The sequence below is a fragment of the Poecilia reticulata genome, chromosome 5, assembly GCF_904066995.2.
Source record: "Poecilia reticulata chromosome 5, P_reticulata-male-v2, whole genome shotgun sequence".
NCBI lineage: Eukaryota > Metazoa > Chordata > Actinopteri > Cyprinodontiformes > Poeciliidae > Poecilia > Poecilia reticulata.
In genome coordinates, this window is record NC_088834.1 from 28,123,273 (window position 1) to 28,144,756 (window position 21,484).

A 21,484-nucleotide genomic window follows, 5' to 3' on the forward strand; every position below is an offset into this window, starting at 1 on the left:
GTGGAGGAGCAGGGAAGTGTGGAAAGTCATTATCACCTGCTCTGTGGAGCAAAACCCAGCTCCCCGCTGAGCCACTCTGACCGGCCGCAAACCTTTGTCTTTTGACAAGGACGGAGGTGTGAACGTTATCAGGAATTTAAAGGAAGATGAATGAGTTTGAGGATTAAAGGGGAAGTATTAAGTATTATGTAAAACCCACTCTTATTTTTTTTTAGCTGTACATCATGTTATAATGTTATTCCCTCATCAAAAACACACCTGGAACGTTGCCTTGCTTTTTATCCTACATATTTGAGAAATTTTTTAATCTCCATGGCAACCATTCAGCTGTGGAAAAAGCCTGATTGGACCTAGTGCCGCCTTAAAGACGCAGCTCCTCCTCAGAGCTTCAGTTTCCAAGCTTCTATCTCACAGAGCAGCCCTTTCCCATCAGCGCCCCCGGTCAGCTCCTTTAGACTAGCCAGCAGCATTTAGCAACCACCTAATTGCAGTGTGGAACATAAGAGCTACTCCTCAGTGCAATGCTGGTAAAAACTTTGTTAAAGGGTTGATAGAGAAGCCATGTTGTGATGACTTCCTGGAGGCGGAGCTACAGAAAGAGCAGGAGTTTCTTATAGAGACAGAGGTCCAATTTCAAGGCACTTAACCAGGAAGTAAAAATAATTTTAAGTCATATTTGACTTAAAAATAACAATTTTATGGCATTTTTTAAACTGAAGATAATATAGTTACTTGATTATGCTGTAAAACGCCCCCTTTAAGAGTTTCTCAAATAAATAGCCTTAAAGAGCTAAATTATCATACACAATTATATTCACTCCAACATCATTTTTAAATACTTTGTATTTGACTATATTATTACTCATTGCTATTTGAATCTATGTTTGGGTTAAGTGGATTTTACAAAGTATTACTTTCTCCCCTGATTAGACCAAAGTACCTGGAAGTACCTTGGTTGTCAAAGTGGGTCAACACATCACTGCTGCTGGTTTAAGTTGGCAGATAGTCAGAATGCAACTACAACTGCAAAGACACAAAAAAATCTCAGAAGTAAAATAACCACCTCTAGGACTGCACGACATTAATTATGATTAACCCACATTTTTTTCTACCCTTCTCTCTTTATTTTTCCTCATCATGGTGTCCCCACTCATTTCCTTGTGTTTTTTTAAATCTTGGTCACTAAGACAACTGTAGACAAAAAGAAGAGTCATAATCCATCCAAGTGGTCAAATTTATCGTTGAAAATAGTTTCAAAGCAAGGCACCTGAGCTATAACAGTCTACAAAACATGGCACCAAAGAATTCTCGTGACTGAGGAATTTTATAGGTTGATATTGTCATGAATGTGGCAATTTGATATATTGAGTGGCTTTAAAAAAACACCCAGATCTAATTGCATTTATCTGAAAGCAGAAAAAGAGTAATCACTACTGTGGCTAAAATACAACAATGTTATCTTAAAAATGTATGGTTTATATATAACATCATTTTGATTTAAATGAGATTCCCAATGTAAAATCTTGAATGAACATTCAAGCCGCTGTGGCTAACATCACGGTCAGCTATGTATATTTTTACAGCTCATGTCGAAACCCTGTAATCCAGTTTCAAGTGCCGAGATGAAATTTCAGTCACTGTGAGCAACAACACATCCTCTTTACTGTAAATACCAAAGCTGCTGTCACACTGTTTCTCATTTTCCCATGCATGCTGTAATATCTTTTCACCTCAGTGCAAACGTAAAGAAATCAAACTCATTTGTGAAAGGTTGGGTCCAGTGATGTATCGGATATGTCGTTCACGGTGTGTTCTCATTACATATAAAGTAATACGGTGGAAACGTTTAAACTACGGCTCGGTATGGTGTCAACAGCACATTTCAGTTTGCTGTGACACAATTGTCTTGATATTTAAGTTAATTTTGTATTTTATTTGGTGTCATTGCTGCGTATCTGTGGCGTTCACAGGTGAGTGAAGGCGGAGGTACATGCTGTGCTCTTTTTTATCTAAACCAAACGTACTACCAAGTGAATCAAGATCTACATAGAACAAGGACAATGGGGATTTGATCACAACTGCAGAAAGTAATTAACATGTGTAAAAGCCATGTTGGTAGCAGTAAAAACAAAATGAAAGGGGAAAGATTTGGCAGGTCATGTAAGTGAAACTTCATGGGCACAGACTGAGAGTTTGCATGGTGCCAAATGAGATTGTGAAGCATGATTGCTGACTCTCTGCTAGTCACTTTTAGTAGTTAGGCCTCTATGTAAGTTATGTGACATTACAAATTTGCCATATTCTTTTTGACATCAGTGGTATTCAGCTACTGATGTCATCACACTATCGCAGGTCGTCATAGAAACACATGGGCAATACAAACAAGTGAGACTGGAATAATTTTGGAAAGCTAGGAATGTTTTTTTAGTTATTTAGCTTGGTTAGCTGCAGGGTCGTAACACTTCTGGGTTTTCCATCATAGTTTAGTTTTATTTCATTGTGACTTTTGGTTTATCTAATTCAGTTTGTTTTAGTTGGTTATTAGAGTGTTTTTTTATTAGTTAAACATTGTTTAGTTTCAGTTTAGGTTTTATTAGTTCCAATAGTAGTTTTTCATTCTTTGCCATCTATTGGGTAATGAATACTGAATACTGGACAGTAGATACAATTTTCAAAAAATGGAATAAATTATTGTTGAACAACCAGCTGACTCTGGTGTTTTCTCCCAACTCTTGTCGCCATTTTGCGGACTAGTGTAAGCCAGAAGGAGTGTGGCTGAAAGCTGGCATAAACTGCTTTGTTAGTTTTAATTAATCACTTTGATTAGCTGCAGAATTGTTGATTATTTTTATCTTACTGACAAACATGCTAAGTCAAGCAGCTTGTTGACAGAACAGCGTTACTTCAAAAAGTCTAATATTTCGTCCTTTTCTAGTAGTCCAACCATGGCTATCTGTGATTTTTTTAATACCAGAAACGTCTTCAGATCCATTTTTTTAGGTCAAAACTTTATGCAAATTCGCCACCTTAGATACCTTAGATACTAACTTAGAAGTAGGAAGGTTGGCAAGGGAGGGGTAAATCTATGCTCTCTGAACCAGATATAGTCCTGCATTATCTCCCTTATATAAATGAAGGGAGTTTTAAGTAGTGGAATCTTACCATGCACAATGTTACTGGTGTTTAAATCCTATGCCTTGCAGCTAGAAGCCAACCTATATGCATACGGGAATGTCCAACTGTACGAGTCGGTACATGCTAGGCAACCGCCGGGGTTACATTACCGCAGCAAAGCCAGTAATGTGACTCTCTTTAACCATGGTGAGGCATCATCAGTCAGAAATGAATAATGTCTTTATAATGTGTGGAGACTGGAATAGAAAGCTGATCTGTAGATGGTGGGCAGGGCGAATTAGAGCAGGTGTCCAGCACACATGGAAGAAAAATGATACCGAATGTCCCCAAGCTAGGGTCGTGTTTGTTGTACTAATGAGGACTGTCAATAATGAGAATCTTTTCTTCTTTTTCTTCTTTTTTAATGTGACTGTTTTAATTCAATTGCACTGGAGTATGTTTAAGTTCAGACCATCACAACGCCATGGTACGCTGTTGGTCCGATGGGTTGTTAATGTTGAGCAATGATGACAATAATGTTTTCACATAGGGCCATGTAACTTTATGAAACACTTTCACCTAAGAAATGAAAGTTTTATTTAAAAGCATCATTTTGTGTGGACTACCTTGGTGTTAAACCTATACTTGTTATCTTAATCTGGCACTAACATCTACATAGTCTGGTAAAAATCAGCCTCTTGTTCTACGCTTTGCTTCATACAGAAAGTCTGGACCCTAAGGTACTGAGCAACGTTTGCTTGCTGGATGCGTGGACTCCAGCAAGTTGGATCTGATTTTACTCAGTCGCTATCATTTGGCTGTGACGTATGTAATGACCCAGCTTGATCGTGAAGGAAGCTACGCTGTGAAGCTTACCGGAAACAACCATACCAATAAAATGTCTTAAAATTTTCTCTTGCTCCGATTTTGATTGTTCAGTATTTGGAAGAGTGGTGAACAAAGACTGAGGAGCTTGGTTCACGTCCTCCTTTCTCATTGCAAACTACCACCACTAGGTAGACTACAATTCTAAGACTACACAGAAAATTGACATCATTCTTCACAACGCCTCCTTCTGTTCAAATTCCAGTCGATTCAAGTTCAGTAGGAGAAATCCCAGAAGGAGTACTGAAGGGAGGTTTGAGTTGAGTGAAATGTCATAGGAAGGCAACAGCCAAGCTAACATCTACGCATTAAAACCAAATAAATCTGTAATATGAAAAATACTTTTTCACTGCACTGCATGGGTTTTGTCATCAGAATGTTTTTAACTGTGGCAGTGTTCATCTTTTATTGTTTATTTACATTCTAGAGATAAGTTAAGTTTGAAGAAGCTTTCTAGATAAATTGCTTATCTTCATTGCGCAATTGAGTTATTGCTACTGGAGTAAAATATCTGCGAAAACGTCTGCTGGAGGGCATGTTCATAAAAATAGCTTTGTCTTTACAGTATTATCTTTTTATTATTTAAACTGGTTGCAACAATAAATGTGGATTACTTTGCAACCGACGAAACATTGCAAAGCCATAAGGAATGTTGCCCATTGGCGGTGCAGCAGCTGTTTCAGGAATGAGTGAATATGTAAGTAGCAATTTGACTGAATAAAACATTGCAGTGACAGGAAAGCAAGAACAGATGCTCTGTTTTCAAGCTTTCTACCTACGTTTGCGAACCTTGGCGGCTCTCGATGCGGCTCTCTCAGTGACTTGGTGAAAGCTTTTGTGTTCACTCACCAGGATATAAACAGAGCTTGTCAAGCACATCGGTGGCCAAACACTGATGGGGAAAGTGCTAACTATCCCTAAAAGACAGCGAATCCCAGTTTTAAAGTGGGATTCACTGTGGGAGTCACAATAGTTTTGTAGTGTGCCTTTGGAGCGCAGGGCCTGAAAACTCCTGACATCTGTTGCGGTGTCTCATATGCACATGTGCCATATGTGGCCAGATAAGTGATTAAGAGGCCTGATAAATTGGATTGAGAGTGATAAACCAGAGGCTTTCAGAGGCGCAGATATGATCGACTGCCTTGACTCCGCTAATCGGGACTATGACTGCAGAATAGATTTAGGGTTTCCAGTTATATAGAAATATGAAATGGACCTTTAACATCTCTAAACATGCATGAATCTTCAGGGCAATTACTTGTATTAATTAGAGTAGAGAGTAGTAGTCCTTCCATTTGTAGTTCTTCCAAAAAATAAGTTGAAAACAATGGATTATGATGTCTCTGTAAACAAATGAACACTGCAAAACTATTAATCATCGGAATGGAAATGATCAAGCTCCTTATAATTTATCATGCGACTAACTGACTTACTGCTTAGTGCGACAAGCTTATGCACCAGTAATTTTATTTTTTTGATGCATGGTGATTTGAAGTTGACGTTTTAAGCTACCCTTAGCGTGATTTAGCATGGTTAGCATTAGCAGCTGTAAACAACAGCCTCTATGTGCATTCAAGGAGAAGACAGATGCCTTAGCGGTGTAATTTCCAACAAAGTCTGAAGTAATTTAAGTTTCTCTCTAAAATCCAATGATGTTGACTCTGGATCAAAATGTCCCTTCACTAATTCAATGAAACGTCCCCCAGGGGTCTTGTGACAGATGGCTCCTTTTCAAACCCACCAAAATTTTGGCACAAAACAATTCAAACTGCAAAAAGTGTTGAATTTAACCTGAATGAACAGCATTTTTTCTTTTTCTTTTTACCTCTAAACATTTTACGGAAACTGAAAAAAAACAAAAACTAAATCAACTTTTTCCTTTCAATCATGATTGCACCATAAAAAACCAACACTGCCCCTCCCAACGTCTCTTAATGTCCTTGTATGTCATACAAGTTGACTTTGGTGTGACCACACACAGGCTGTGTGCTTTCAGAGCATTTGAGACAATGAAATCAAAGGCCAGAGATACCTGGGGAATTCCCTGAGCACTTTGTTACCCACATGCATCATAATTTGTCACCAGAAGAAGTCAGACATGGTAAATACGGAAGCAAACAGTGGCTGAAAATGATAGTTTTGAAATGATGTGACAGTTTTGCGTCACTGAAGTGCATCACATCACAATCCCACCGCTCTTGGCTCTGATTATGCATCTGAACAGACTTCTCCACAGCGAATGAGCCACAAAAGATCATCTTTATTAGTTGTACTTTCTTTTTATTAGCTTCCTCTGGGCTGCTATGATCTTGTGACAATGCAGTTAGCTCTGACTAATTTAAAAATTGATCCATAAATCCATTATTATTTCTGTAAACGGAGAGCTACGGTCTTCTTCTGTGGATGCCGGTTGCTTTGGGGTCGTAAACCGCTCACACAGAAGTCTGATTGTGGTCACACCATTCAGTCATATCTACCAACATGCTAAAGAGATGTGATTTCAGAAAAAAAAAAAATCAGAATTGAGCATCAAGAACTGCTGTGCGAACGCAGCCAAAGGCATCATTTGACACGAGTTACCGTAGGTGATGAGAAGAATCTAAAGGATTTCTCTTTACAGTTCTAAGTGGACTTCTCTAAACTCCCCATGTATGATATAGGAGGGTTGTCTTCAACCCACCCCTCCAGTCTATGTCAGGACTTTTTAGTGTAAAGCACATGTGTAGAACACAGAATTATGATCTGAAAGGGTCTTTTGAGTCTTTTCCCCAGTAATAACATCAACACCGATTGCTTGTGTGGCCTGGTAGTACTTAGGTACAGTATTTGTAGCTTTGGTAAAAAATTGAATTTGTGTATTTCTGACAGGTCAGTCAAAATGAAATTTAGCTTCATCTGTGAAGTGACCCATTTCTCTGTGCATCTCTAATATATATATTTTTGTCCAGACCTCAAGCCCATTGTCAGTTGACTGTCTCTAGTCTGATTTTCTGGAAACTTCTCTTTTGGACTACAGTATCTTAATTTTACAAGCAACACATGTTTCCGGCGACTCAGATATGATATTACAAATGTTCCGGCATAGTCTTTTACTTCTAATCCCTAGATTAGAATCATCTAATCTGGGGACCGACGGTTTGTAACGTCAGACAAGTGCAGAGCTGTTGGCTGACAACGCACCCTTTGTAACCCCCCCAACCCAGAATCCTCCCCCTCTTTGACCTCCTACTCTTCATAGCATCTGGGTTATGCACACACATGGTTAGTCACGGCCTCTGGCCTCCAGGGTGCCCTCTGAGCACCGTCGTGTGCCACAAGAGAACCCAACAAGAGGAGATAAAGCCCCTCAGACACCCACGACGGGGCAATAGGTGGATGGTGGCAGCCACTTTTCCTGCCTTTAATTTCTTTTTCCCACCTCCTGCCTAGCCACACAAAGCCGAGCCTGACTGTACCTCACACAATGAGCTCCTCAGTGCCTCCATTCACTCCTCAAAAGGAGCTTAATTACACGGTGTTAATTGGCTGCGATTAAAACACTTTCCCGTTTCCTCAGCAGATGTAGGGAAAAAATTTTGTCTGCTTGTTCGGCAGCAAACTGATGCTAACAGGCTTTTAAATGGCTTTGGGCCATAAGACACATATCAACTAGTTCCTCTTGATTTGTTTTGTTCTAATAAACATGGCTGAAAGAACAGCACATTCAAAGCAGTAATTAATCCAAAAGTGTGCAACGAACATGTATGTTTTGCATTTATGATTAAATTTAAATATGTGATTATGTTCTTATTATTTCATTTTAGGCAATAAAATGCTAATTTTCTCATTTAAAACAGGAATTTTATTGTTTATTTGCATTTTTATGTTTCTAGTATTGCAAAAAAACAAAGGCTTAAATGAAATATCTACAAAATGTCCCAATTTTCTTAGCCGATTAATCGGATAATCATCAAAAATAATCAATAGATTAATCGACAACTAAAATAATCGTTAACGGCAGCCTTACTAATAATACCAGATATAATAGTTCATACTTTTTCAGGATATCACAAAGGCAATGCCGCCATGAAAAAACCAATGATAGGCTTAATTCGTGTTTTATGAGCTTAATCTAACAGTTCATCCATGATGTATGAGTACAAATCATCCTCCTTGGGGGGAGAGTATCATAATCTCTGACAGCTGTGTCCACCCGCAGGAGGCACGACAGGCATGCGTGCGCGTTGCCGTGCTTAGGACTTGCTCCGCAGGCGTGTTTGCGTCAGGCATACAGTCGCAGAATGTCTTCCATTCAGCGGGTCAGCTGCAGTCTCAGTAAGTGGCATATAGCTCGTCAGCTGCAAGACCCGTGTGGATGACAGCTGTCTCCGCCAACACCCTCACCCACCTGCCCCTCCACACCCCTCCACGTTTTTTTTCTAGCTCTTCGATCTTGCTTGCATTCACCAGGAGGCCTTTCCCCTCCCTACTTAGACGATTAATCAGACAGCAATTATGCAGGGTAATTGGCATTCGATGTTAAAAAATGGCCCCGGGATGATAAACTGATGATATTTGCAGCACGGTTGCTTCCGCTGGTGTCCTCCTTGCTGCCTTGCGTTCCCAGCAGAGTCAGATCTATTAACTCTGAACCTCTGGGACAGAACGGAGCAGAACCTGGAGGTCATTTTCTGAGTTAAGCCTTCAGTTTGAGTCACAAGTGACGCGAAGCCCTATTAATAGTTGAAACAGGGAACATGGGGAAACAATCTAGACACAATTGTTCAATTTTCACTCAACACATTCCCTCTTTGTCCCTCAGGGACAAAGAGGGAATATTCCCTCTTTGTCCCTCAGGGACAAAGAGGGAATATGTTCTGATACTCAATTTCCCCACCTACTGGAAGAACGAGGGTACTGCAGAATTACAGAATCAAAATCTGAACAACTCCACCTCATCCTTCTCATCACAAAGTACTTGTGAAAACAGTTTAAGGACATTTGTAGAAGAATGAACCCCTTTAAAGGGACAGTATTATGTATTTTCATAGTGACATTTTATATCTCTATCAAGTAGCTATGTTACCTTCAGTTGTTGTAAAAAATATAAATATTCAGTTGTAAAAATAGGCTGCACAGTGGCGCAGTTGGTAGAGCTGTTGCCTTGCAGCAAGAAGGTTCTGGGTTCAATTCCTGGCCCCGGTCTTTCTGCATGGAGTTTGCATGTTCTCCCTATGCATGCGTGGGTTTTCTCCGGGTACTCCAGTTTCCTCCCACAGTCCAAAAACATGACTGTCAGGTTAATTGGTCTCTCTAAATTGTACCTAGGTGTGTGTGTGTGTGCATGGTTGTTTGTCTCTGTGTTGCCCTGCGACAGACTGGCGACCCGGTCCAGGGTGAACCCCGCCTCTCGCCCAGAACGTTAGCTGGAGATAGGCACCAGCAACCCTCCTGACCCCACTAAGGGACAAGGGTGTACAGAAAATGGATGGATGGACAGTTGTAAAAATTATATAAAGAGAGAGAGAGAAATTTGACTTAGTAATTTAGCACCTTGAAATTGCTGTCTAACAAACTCCTGCTCTTTCTGAAACTTTTCCTTCAGGAAGTCAACACAACATGACTTTTCTATTAATTCTTTAACAACGTTTTTTTTTGTTTTTTTTTTACCAGCGTTACACTGAGAATTAGCTAGCATAATAAACTCAAGCTCTGCTGATGCGCAGTTCCACCAGGTATTTGCTAATTGCTGCTGGCTAGTCTGAAGGAGCTGACTCGGGTGAGGGCTGCTCTGTGACGCAGAAGGACAGAAGTTCGGAAACCGTGGCTCTCGGGAGGAGACACGCCTCGAAGGCAAAGATGGCTCCACCCAGGCTTTTTTGCGCAGCTGAATGGTTGCCATGGATATTAATAATTTCTCAAACACACATGAAAGAAACAAAGCAGCTTTGTTTTGATGTTTTTGATGAGGGGATAACATTAGAACTTGATGTAAAGCTGAAAAAAGTTTATTTTACATAATTTTGTCCCTTTAAGTGAGTGACTTATGTGTTGACACTTTAATCACAAAAGTCAGGATGACTACAGCGTGAAGTCATAGTGCTGACTGCTGCTGTGCCAGGCTCGAGACAACAAGAGGCTGAGGAGAAACAGCCTGTATAATCACATGCAAAGGCAATGGGTGGTGTCAGAAGATATTCAGATGGTCTGTAATAGGATATAAGTGTATTAACTTGTGAAAGAATTCCTTCAGCTTTTTCTGCATTGTTGTCACGTTATGTTAAACTTCAGTTCATATTATTCAGATTTTTTGTGACAGAACAACAATACAAAGTTGTGCATAATTGTAAAGTAAGATGAAAAAGACTAAAAAATCTGGAAAGTGAAGTGAAAATTTGCGGTTAGGCCTGTGAGCCAATAACTCGTAGAATCGAGTTTGCTCCAATTTGCTCCATCAACAAATGCAAGTTTTTTCCGGCTGTCTCTATGAGCTTTTCACATCTTGAGATTGAAAGTTTTACCCTCTTTCCTCTTTGTAAACTAGCTCAGCCTCACGAAGGCTGTCTCCACTGGCAAAATTAATTAATTTTCCAGCACGCCTGATGTTTATTGGTAAGCTACAAAATTGCTGTATGTTTTTGTTTCGTCTTGCCAAACTTTTTTTTTATTTAAGGGTTTATAGGGCCTCTTTGCTACAGAAAAGATTTTTTTATGTTTACAATGAAAAACCAAGATGTCTAGATTTATGTGGCCTCTCTACATCTATTGTAGGTGGAGTACAGTACTTAATTTCCAACCTCAGCATTGAACTGTTTGGTTGAATGTGTTAGGGATTTGGATGAATACTTTATTCTGATGGGCTAAGTATGGATTTATCAACTTACGAAGCTAATTTTCAGTCTGTAGTTTCAGTAAGGCTTTTATGGAAGTAAATATGCTAATTTTTTTAACAAATGAAAATTACAACCTTGTACAAATAATGACAATGAAAATTCTTTAAGGTTAAAAATATATTCTGAATATATTTTAACACTGAAAAAGCAAATGCAGATATGCAACATTCAAATTTCAGAGGAATTTTTAATTCAAATTCTGATGGCACATATTTACTTCCATAGGCTTTGACCTACTGTTACAGATTCTAGGCTATTCCTGTTGTCCTTTCAGAACAAAACCATACATCCATCCATCCATCCATCCATCCATCCATCCATCCATCCATCCATCCATCCATCCATCCATCCATCCATCCATCCATCCATCCATCCATCCATCCATCCATCCATCCATCCATCCATCCATCCATCCATCCATCCATCCATGTGAACTGGAAGAGTGAATATTTCCAGCACATCACGTTCCATTAAACGTTGTTTAGATTCTTAAACTCTTTTTGAGTCTGAGGCTCACGTAAACAAACAGCAGATATAGTTGAGCCGCTCCGTCCCACTGCCGCTCCTGTAACTTGTTTTAGCTGAATCAGGTGGTCTGTGATCTGCAGCTTTGCAGAGGAAGACGTTCCCCATGTTCATGTGTGTATGTGTGTGTTTTCCTGCCTCGTAGTTTCACTTTGTTTTTTGTTTTTTTTGCCATGTCAGTTCTATCTGCTGGCGCAGACAAAAGCAATTATTTTTAGTGCTGCCTCACAACACAACGGGTGGGAATGTCTGGTCTGCTCTGCTCAGGAAATCGGCCCCACACCCTGTACAGACAATGACATTTAAACGCTGAAATAAAATGGGGAGGGGGAAGGTGGAGAAACGTTGTCATTTACGGAGACGTAACGTACAAACACCCTCTGCAATTCGACCGCTAAATGTGTTGGGTGTAGAAGTCTGGACGTTTGTTTTTGTGCGGTCAGTGTTTGAGTTTTTTTTCTTCTTCTTCTTTATTAAATGTGGAGGGGCAGACGGAGATTTTGCGGCAGTGGGCCTCTTGGTTCTGTTCTGTCCTGCCCTCCCCTGCACTCTGAGGCAGTGTTTTGGACCGGGGCCCAGGACCGAGCCTAAGGCGCACTACTCCGCTCCAGCCTCTCCAGAGCGCCGACTCACACTGACATTACATCAGCTAGGGAGACATAGTAGACCAGTGTGTGGATGCTCCTTGCAGCTTGTTGCTTCAAAGCCAAACAAAGCGGTCCGTGGATTGACTTGTTCCTGAAGACATCATGAGGTCCTGTTGCTAGAGGGGTAGACGCAGTCCGGCCAAGAGAGGAGACTACAGGGGGGCAGGCATGGCCGTGCGCATCATACGTGGACTGGAAGACCTGGTGGCGTCGGGGAGCCAGCTCGTCTGGAGCCTGGCGCACGAGACGCTGAGGACATGGTACAGTCGTGGGCTGATCCCATGCAGGCACCTCTTGGAGTCCTGGTTCAGGATAGGAAAATGCTACCAGGTAACGTTCACCTCTTAGGGCAAGAAAATTGTGACAAGCATCTTTTTTAGTTTTGTCACAAATTACGTTCTTATTGCTTAACTTTTCTCGAATCAGCCGCTGTTTTTTATTCTTCTTTTTTTCTGTTCTGGCTCATAATTGTGTGCTGTGTTTGTTGTTATGAGGACCAGGCTTCCTCCGGTTGAGTCACAAAACCAGATTTTTCTTTTTTTTTTCTTTTTAACAAGAGTCCCTCTGCCTTGCACATATGGCAGTCATTTGAAAAGCAGCACGAAATGTTGTTTGATCTCACTGTCTGCAAGGCTGAAGAGGGGAACTTTGAAACGCGTCGATCCTGAAACACCTGACCTGAGAGTAAAGAGCTCTCTCTGTTTCGTTCTTAATCGTGTGACAAAACCATCATCACATAGTCTAAGAACTTTCCCAGCATGTTGCCTGCTAAAAGCACCACCTGAAACTGCATATCATGAAGGTGTTTGTTTTACAACAGGATAAATTAAAAGTAGGGATTAGGGAATTTAAGAAATCTCTTACAATATTTCTATGAAGAGGTCGGGAATCAGTGGCTCTTGACGTGTCTGCTTAATTTGGTCCCCTTAAAACTTGTTTCCTCTGAGCAGTACGGCACAGGTTTGCTTGGTAGGTAAGCTATTTGTTGGTCCGCAATATTCCGGAGAGCGTTGAACTATCACTGACGCACTGATATGTCTCGTTCTTGTGGCAAACATCGACGTTTTATTGCTCCCTAATCAATAGACTGTGTTGTGACACCAGTAGCTCCACCCTAACCATACAGTACCATCGTCATATGGATCTACAGCTGAACTGGGTATGGAATAGGTTGGTTGTATTGGCCACTTTTACAACAGAAACTGACAAAATAGCATACAAAACAGCACTGACTGGTGCCTTGCCTACCACTTACTGGAAACTGGTCATAAGAATGTATTCAGTATGTTCAGTTAACAGTTTAGACCCCAAGCATCACCAGTAATCAGTGAGGTACCCCAAGGCTCTCTCCGAGGCCTTCTTTTGTTTATTATATTAATTAGTCATTTGTATGTTAATTAACTTTGCAAGTGTAATAAAAATTTTGATTATTCTTCTAAATGTCTTTTTTTTACATTAGTTTTTGCTTCCCATGGTAAAGTATGTAATAAAATAATTAAAACTTCTTCTATGTACCATAAAGGAAAAACCCAAACTGCTGATTGGTTAATCTGCACAGGAACCCAGCTACAGAACAATCACCTTTTTACATTATGTTTTAGCCTGCTGAGTGATTCTAGAGTAATGTGGTGAAATCACATAAATTAATGATGTTCTGCAGTACATGACAAGCTGGCAAAAAACAAGAAAATATATGTATGATATAATTAATAATGATTTAAATAATAAAAAAATACATTTAGTTTGTGTTTAATTAAAATAAAAATACATTTATTAATTTATATTCATGTTTATCAAAACATTCGCAAGCTTAAATATCAATTTTGGGACTTTTTAAATGATTGAATTTTGGCACTTGTTGCTTTCCATACACACAGCAGTCCTAGTTTTTGGTATTTTAGGCTTCTGTGACATGTCTAGGTTTAAGTTCCAAATGCCATGGGCTGAAGCTTCCTTTCACAGTCGAGGTTCCACAGCACTATCTCCATTTCATTCTTAGCCTCTCGCTTACCTCCAGCTACAGATCCTGTTCGCAGGTGCAGCGGCGAGAACGATGCTTTGTAGCTTTGTAACGAGTGCATTAACGTTCAACAGCCTCCAAATATTACCTGTCGGAGCTGTTCTAGCTGTAACTTCCACTAGCAAAGGTACACAACAGGTCTCTGACAGAAACTGTTGAGTTTGTTACCGCCCTTAGATCAGAGGACACAGACGAGCGGTCCGGCTGTACCTGCAGCTTTAGGTGTGTTGCTCAGCTGAAACTCGCTATGCGGTTTCTTTACATCAAAGTGATGGAGGCAGTCTGAGCCAGAGTGGAGGCACACGTTGTCTACTTGAGTTTCTCTACAACATTTATTGCACAAAGATATTCCCCTCTACTGAAAGGACAATTTGAAAGAAAAATAACAGGAAAGGTTTCATGTAGCTTAAATGTTAGGCTTATATTCTTCTTCACCAACAGACCTATTTGGAAAACAAACAATATTCTTGACCATAATATGATAATGTGACCCAGTCTCACCCATAGGAAAAATATCTGGTTATAAGTTAAATAACCTGCTAGTGGAACTAGTATTCAATATTAAGGCATTATTTACTTAAAACAAGGTCCTATATCTTGTTAAAAAGTTTCTTGTGAGTTTTGTTTTATTTCAAGAATACTAAAATAGTTGCTCTAGAAACTTGGTAAGTGTAAGACACTACAAAACACAAAAGACTTCTACAGTGTTTCACAGCCTCTCACAGGCTTTCCTCCAAGATATCCAGGATAGGTATTTAGCTCCATCCATTTTTAGAGAATCAGCTCTAAAGAACCAGAGCTGATTCTTTAGTCCATCAGCTTTCCTGTACCCTGCTAAAGAAAAGCATCCTCACATAAAAAATTACGTTTCACCATCGAGATCGGGTGCTCTGTGCAGTGCTAGTTTTCTGCCATGTTTTGCATTTTGGGAAGATTTTAAACTTTCAAGAAGCATTCTTAATGGCTTTTTTTATGACACTCTACCATAAAGGGCAAATTTATAGAGTGCAGAATGAATTCATTGCAGTTGGGATAATTTTAGAGTCTCAGAGTGAAGGGGTAAGTTTTTTTAAAAAAGTTGTCTTTGGTAGTCGCCACGTCATTTTTTATGTGCTACTTTGTGTTGATTTATCGCATAAAATTGTGCGTACAAATAAAATATCTTGCTATTTGTGGTTATTATGTGACAACATCTGGAAAGGTTCAGTTGGTGTGAATATTTTCACAACTGTATGCTTAGTAACAGCAGCTCGCAATTCTGAGTCACAAAATGACTTTGAAAACGCTTTGTTGCTAGCGATTAGCTTGAAATTATTCTGTTGACTCATGACCTTTGTCTCCTTCTCCAAGAGTAGATAGAGGCTATTAGTTTCCATTTAGGTTTTTTGTTCTTGCTCATTTTATTAGACACATTTTCTTGCCTCCTGTGAAACACAAGAGTTAAAGCTTAGGAGCTCTCAGCCTGTGAAGCTATCCGAGCTAACAGTTAGCATCATGCTAACTTGGCGTGACCGTGACCTCTGTCGTGTTGTCGAACGCTGCTCGCAGAGACGTCTTTCGTTGCGGTTCAGGGCAGTAAAAACAACAACAAAGTGGGAAAGCAGCTTGTGCTGCTGTTAAAAGTGAAATGACAGCGTTGCTATGGCACTTAAAACACACTCTGGGAAGATTAAGCTTACAAAATAACAATTAACAGGGCGTCCTCTGGCCTTGTGGTTGAAGTAGCTGGACTTCAATGTAGCCATGACTTTCCAGCACTAAAAACCAATTAGCTTAACACTGTGTTTTTCACTGACGTCAGAGAATTAACAGACCCAGCGCACACATTCAGAGACGGCAGACAGCTTTATGAGCACCTAACGAAAATAAAATTTGCCTAAGAAAATATTTATAAACAGCAGGCCAGAGATCTTTGATGGTGGTTGACGTAGACCCATAGGCAGAGAGACAGAGATGTGGCGTAGCAATGAAAATAATAATGAAAACCAAAAGTTACAGACAGCCAGACGAACATAAACAAAACTGGAACTGGATTAAACAGGAGGAACCAGCAAGGAGCGTCAGCAGGAGAAGGGTTTAAATACTGTGAGGGTGAATGCTGAAACAAAATACACTGCTCAAAAAAAATAAAGGGAACACGTAAACAACACAATATAACTCCAAGTAAATCAAACTTCTGTGAAATCAAACTGTCCACTTAGGAAGCAACACTGATTGACAACGGGGACCCTCGTCGGGTCAATCAGTGTTGCTTCCTAAGTGGACAGTTTGATTTCACAGAAGTTTGATTTACTTGGAGTTATATTGTGTTGTTTAAGTGTTCCCTTTATTTTTTTGAGCAGTATATTTGGACTGATGAGCAGGAAGCAGATTGAGGAGAAAGAGAGAGAGTGAGAGAAAGAAGAAGTGACAGGGGAGCAACAGAAGACACACTGGGGACTAGGAAATGAATCTAACATTAACAAACGACTAAACATAAGAAACATATTAAAACTAGAGTAACTAAGAGGACTAGACACAACAAATAAACTGGAATCACTAAGAAAGCACGGAATCACCTTCATTTATGAAGCTATAGTCAATTTCTTCAGAGACAACATGAAGTTAGTAAACCTACAATGCAGCAGTTCATACTTGCTGATGTATAGGACTATCTAATAATGTACTGTAATTTGCCTTAGAAAAATATTTTTTCTTTAGTGGACAGGCCACTGAAACTGACTCCTGTCCCGGGACCCACATCCTGTTAAATCTGGTCCTGTGTGGGTGGGTGAATGGATGGATGGATGGATGGATGGATGGATGGATGGATGGATGGATGGATGGATGGATGGATGGATGGATGGATGGATGGATGGATGGATGGATGGATGGATGGATGGATGGAAAAGTGTAGTCATAGGACTTGATTTAATGACATCTGCTGGTTGGTTTGACTTGTTTTACTTTGATCAGAGGTCATAATTCGTCATATAAGTTTGACTGTCCAACATGGGCAAGATTTCAGCATTTTAATGACTAATTTGCTTCCTATTGCATCAAAAATCTGTAACTGCCCACAGAACTGATATGCAGTGTTTTTGTAAACAGATGTAAAAAGTTTTGTTTACAGGAATAAATGTAAGGTAGAAAGGGACAAAATGGAAATGCATGGATATGAATCGACCTGGATCCCAGTAAATTGTGGCAGAGTGTAACCTAAAACTTTTAATTGCCGACAGTACAATGGAAATCCAGTGAATCACTGGAGCAGGATGGCGTTGTGTTTCCGTTTTGCCTCTTAGCAAGAGGACGACGATGAAAATGTATGAAATCGACTTGTGATCCGGAAGACAAGTATCTCATTTTTGAGGTTTAAAAGATTTAAAACCAAATCTCTAGAGAAAACCAGGGATTACTTTATAGAAATGATCTCAGTGGATTATTTTATTTTTTTTGCACTTCCTTTATAGATGACCGAAGGTCGTGTGTGTCAGATTCACCTCCTCGACGGCAGGAAGCTGGAGCTGCTGGTTCAGGTATACAGCTTCGCACTTTTGGTTCTTTTTCAGGGGAAATGGTTTGGTTGACCGGGACTTTAGCTCTCTCACACATGCCGATCTGTTTTCCTTCCTTTGTTTTCTGCTTCCCTTTTATTTTGCCCCCGGACCGTGCAGCCGAAGCTGTTGTCTCGGGAGCTGCTGGACCTGGTGGCGTCTCACTTCAACCTGAAGGAGAAGGAATACTTCGGCTTGTGCTTCGTAGACGACAAGTGAGTTGGTTTAATCGCATTTGAAATGATACCAGTAGGGCATTTGAAATTCCTTTAATCAGAAACGGGAAAGAGGAAGGAGGCTGAGGTAGCAGCGTAGTGTGATATGTGATCTATTATTTTATTGCTGCTCAGTGGCCACAGTAACTGGCTCCAGCTGGATCGTAAAGTGCTTGATCATGCCTTCTCCAAGACATCGGGGCCACTGGAAATCAAGTTTCTTGTGAGGTGAGTGTTATTACTCTCAGAGCTTGCCAAATGTGAACCAATTGGATGTTTAGGCAAAAAAGATGTGCCGTTCTGTTCGTCAAAAAACTCTGAGCACAGTAGTACAGTAGTGTAGAGACTGTGATGAAATCAGGTTCACCTTCAGAGTAGATTGCAGTGACGTGAGCCACATGGTGAGCTGCAGACTTATTTCTATTCTTTGAACTTTATGATAGCCCAACGCAAAATATGGTTTTCAACTCTCTTTTTTTACATATAGAAGTTTGAAAAGTGTGGTGGAAGAATCAGCAGGACAAGTTTGTTCTCCCCAAAAATTTGGCTTTTTTTTCTACAATAGTATCAAAAAACAAAAACAACAGCAACAAAAAACTAACACTGCGCACCACCCTGAGCACAGCATTCCTATTTTGGAAACTGACTGTGGCAGCACTTTGACTTGGTGTCGAACTGAGAAAAAGAGAATGGAGCAACAACTTAAAAGAGTTGAGTTAGTTTATTACATGTAATTGAATTAAGTTTGACCAACCTAATTTATTCTTGTTTGTTTAAACAACAACTTAATAAATTATGTATGTTTACTTGGGTAAACTTAATTTGTCTACTTGAAACAAAGCTTACTGGTTTACTTTTTTCACTGTGTAACCCCAATAAAGTACTTTGGGATGACAGACATGTGATTTACACAAAAAAATGGCACAATATAAAGAAAAAAAATACAAATATGGATGGACATATGAGTAAATAACTATATAAAGTTTGAAATTTATGAAGGTGTCTCATACTTTTTTTTTAAATGGTCAAAAATATATGAATCCCTTTTTAGATCAACTCCCTAAACCTACTCCTTTTGTTTACAAGTGCCAGTAAACAAGGTAGTGCTCCTTTGAGATCAGTAACATCCATCAACCAGCAGGTGGCGGTGATGTAGCACAATGAATGTCTTCCTGTTAGATTCCCAAACAATGCGGCCAGATTTAAACAAGATGATCTGTGGATCTGTGAATAAACACTTGCACATAGATGAAAACTGGGCTTTTATTTATTAATTTTTGTTGTTGTTTTGCTGATAAAAATAAAATTATCTTTGCAGGTTTTATGTTGAGAAGATCACCTTGCTGAAAGAGAATACGACCGTGGAACTTTTCTTCTTAAACGCTAAATCTTTAGTGTGTAATGTAAGTGATTTAAAGCAGTGTGATATGTATCTGTTATGTTTGTTTAATGTGGAATATTTTTTAATTAAATGTCATTGTGCTAACAATCTTCTTGGGTGGGCGCCCTGTGAAATTATTAATAATTTGTTATTCATAAGAATGCCAATGGGTTTATTAACTAACAGTGGCATTAAGCAAAAAAACAACAGAAAAAATGTTGCACAACACAAACACAAGAAAAATTAACCCCACACACTTAAACCCAACTGATGAATTTGTGCTCTCGGGGTAGAAGCTGAGTAGTTTTATCGAACTATTGGTAAAAATTATGACCATGCTTTTTGGGCTAGCCAAGAGATAAAAAGAAGGATCATCATTCTTTACAAACCGCCATTTTGAACTAATCAACAACTTCATGACACTTCACTGAGCTCCTTCCACAAGATGATATAATATGGTGAGATAGGAAAATAATGCTGTCCAATAGTAAGTAGGTTGTGTTAATGATGTTGAGTTTGTCCAATTAGCACTACATTAAACGTTTGCTTCCTAAACCTAAATGTGGCCAAGTTAGCACAAGTTATCATTAACAACATTCAGTAAGACTTTGGATTCTTTGACCTTGTCTGTCAACAAAAGTCATATTAGATATGTTGGTTACATTTTTTCCCAATATGGTTATTTCCCTTGAGAATTAAATAAAAAACATTTAAAATATTACTTGTTTTATTATTCCTGGATGGTTATAGTTTTTTAAAGCCATTCTTCAGTTATAAAATTTCAATGGACGTCTTTCACTTCCAAATTATCTATAGACCTTTGGGAAGTGAAGTTACCAATTTATTTCGAACATGACATAAGTACAAAATGACACACATGAACTAGATATATATTTTTATACTACAATTATCTTAACATGCTCAAAAGGAGCAGGAAGAAGTAAGAAACTTGTGGACTCCTACCAAATAAACTCATACAAAATTTTAAGATGGAACTTCATTATTAAATAATTAAGCATTTGTCTCAGGAATTGCTCTTTAAAAAGTGTTTACAACGTTTCTCAAAATTACTAAATACTACGCTTTCTTGTTGCAATTGGGTGCTGCATTTAAGGTTCGAGAGATTTTATAGTAGTTTGCTTTTTTTAAGTAAGTAAAGTAGAAAGTAAAGATTACGCTCTAAAGTCTGAAAGGTACAACAATATAAGCTTTAGAAAGTTAAGAGGAAAGGCAAGTAAACGTTTCTGGTTTGGATTGTCGATAATTAATCCTTAGTAAGTGGAAATAAAACTTTTACGAGACGCACGTGAAGGCAGCATGAGATCAAACGTTGTAGGGTGTGCAGTTTTTTTTCGCGGGGAGAGCTGACTGGTCACCATGGGAGACGGAGACTGTTGAACCTGCTTAGGGACCGTACCACTTTACCGAGGGGGCTTTAACTCTGAGCAGAACCTTAAACTAGTCCGTCTGTCCTGCATTGTGGATTTTATTTTTTATTTATAATTCCAAGATAACTCAGAAGAAGAGAAGAGACAGTTAAAACCTCTTCATAGCCGCATGAAACACCGAAATGTTCCTGCCGCGGTGGTTCAGTCGGTAACGGTGGGACCGAGGTACGGTCTCGAAGTATGGGACGGGAGGGTTTTCTCTCGAGTCAAGTGTTTGAGACAGTCAGCGCTGTGTGTGTGTTTTTAAAAAGCTTGTTGTTTTTCCTGACAGGAAACCATTGAAGTGGAGAGCGAACATGTTTTCAAGTTAGCCGCTTTCGCATTGCAGGTAAGAGAGTTGTTTTTCTTGTCGCAGCCTCTCTTGGTTGTAATGTCATTCACCCCCTTCAATGTGAAAGAGGACGGGCGAAACATTTGAAAACGTTTGTCTGTTGGGGGTCTATAGTCGGTTAACTCCCTCTCACAGGACTTGGAGCTATACCTTTAGAAAAAAAGGATAGGAAAACACAACTTGTGTAATGTATATTTAAATATCCAGCCATTTGTGGATATTTCTGCTGGTATTTAACATTAACGCTTGAGCTTTTTACTGGCAAAGTGCTGTTTAATCCTGTCTTCACTCACTGAATTATTCCTATTTTTTTAAAGGAGGCCAAAGGAGATTATTCCAGGTAAGAAATTCTTATTTTTCCCTCTCATAACTTTAAAAGCATTTACAGCCACGTTTCATTTGTATTAAACAAAGTATGAATAAGTTTTCCTGTTAAATAAGCATGTTACCTTTAATTAGGCAAAAGGTTTCCTGTGCAGTGTTGATTTAGTTTTTTTAAGACTATGTGCA

General features: G+C 39.4%; 1 protein-coding gene across 6 annotated transcripts in view; it reads left to right on the top strand.

Annotated features, from left to right (window-relative positions):
- Nucleotides 1-21,484, top strand: part of frmd4ba (FERM domain containing 4Ba) — a 58,979-nt gene that overhangs the window by 7,735 nt on the left and 29,760 nt on the right. For 2 of the 6 annotated variants that reach the window (XM_008410468.3, XM_008410467.3), the window contains exons 1-7: nt 11,563-12,373; nt 17,516-17,581; nt 17,720-17,814; nt 17,950-18,042; nt 19,133-19,217; nt 20,915-20,971; nt 21,292-21,314. In XM_008410468.3, the coding sequence (XP_008408690.1) occupies nt 12,212-12,373; nt 17,516-17,581; nt 17,720-17,814; nt 17,950-18,042; nt 19,133-19,217; nt 20,915-20,971; nt 21,292-21,314 (581 nt within the window). In that variant the 5' untranslated portion in view covers nt 11,563-12,211. Of the gene's footprint in view, nt 1-11,561; nt 12,374-17,515; nt 17,582-17,719; nt 17,815-17,949; nt 18,043-19,132; nt 19,218-20,789; nt 20,809-20,914; nt 20,972-21,291; nt 21,315-21,484 lie in introns of those variants that run through there. The other 4 variants (XM_008410465.3, XM_008410466.3, XM_008410469.3 and 1 more) reach the window with 4 other exon arrangements.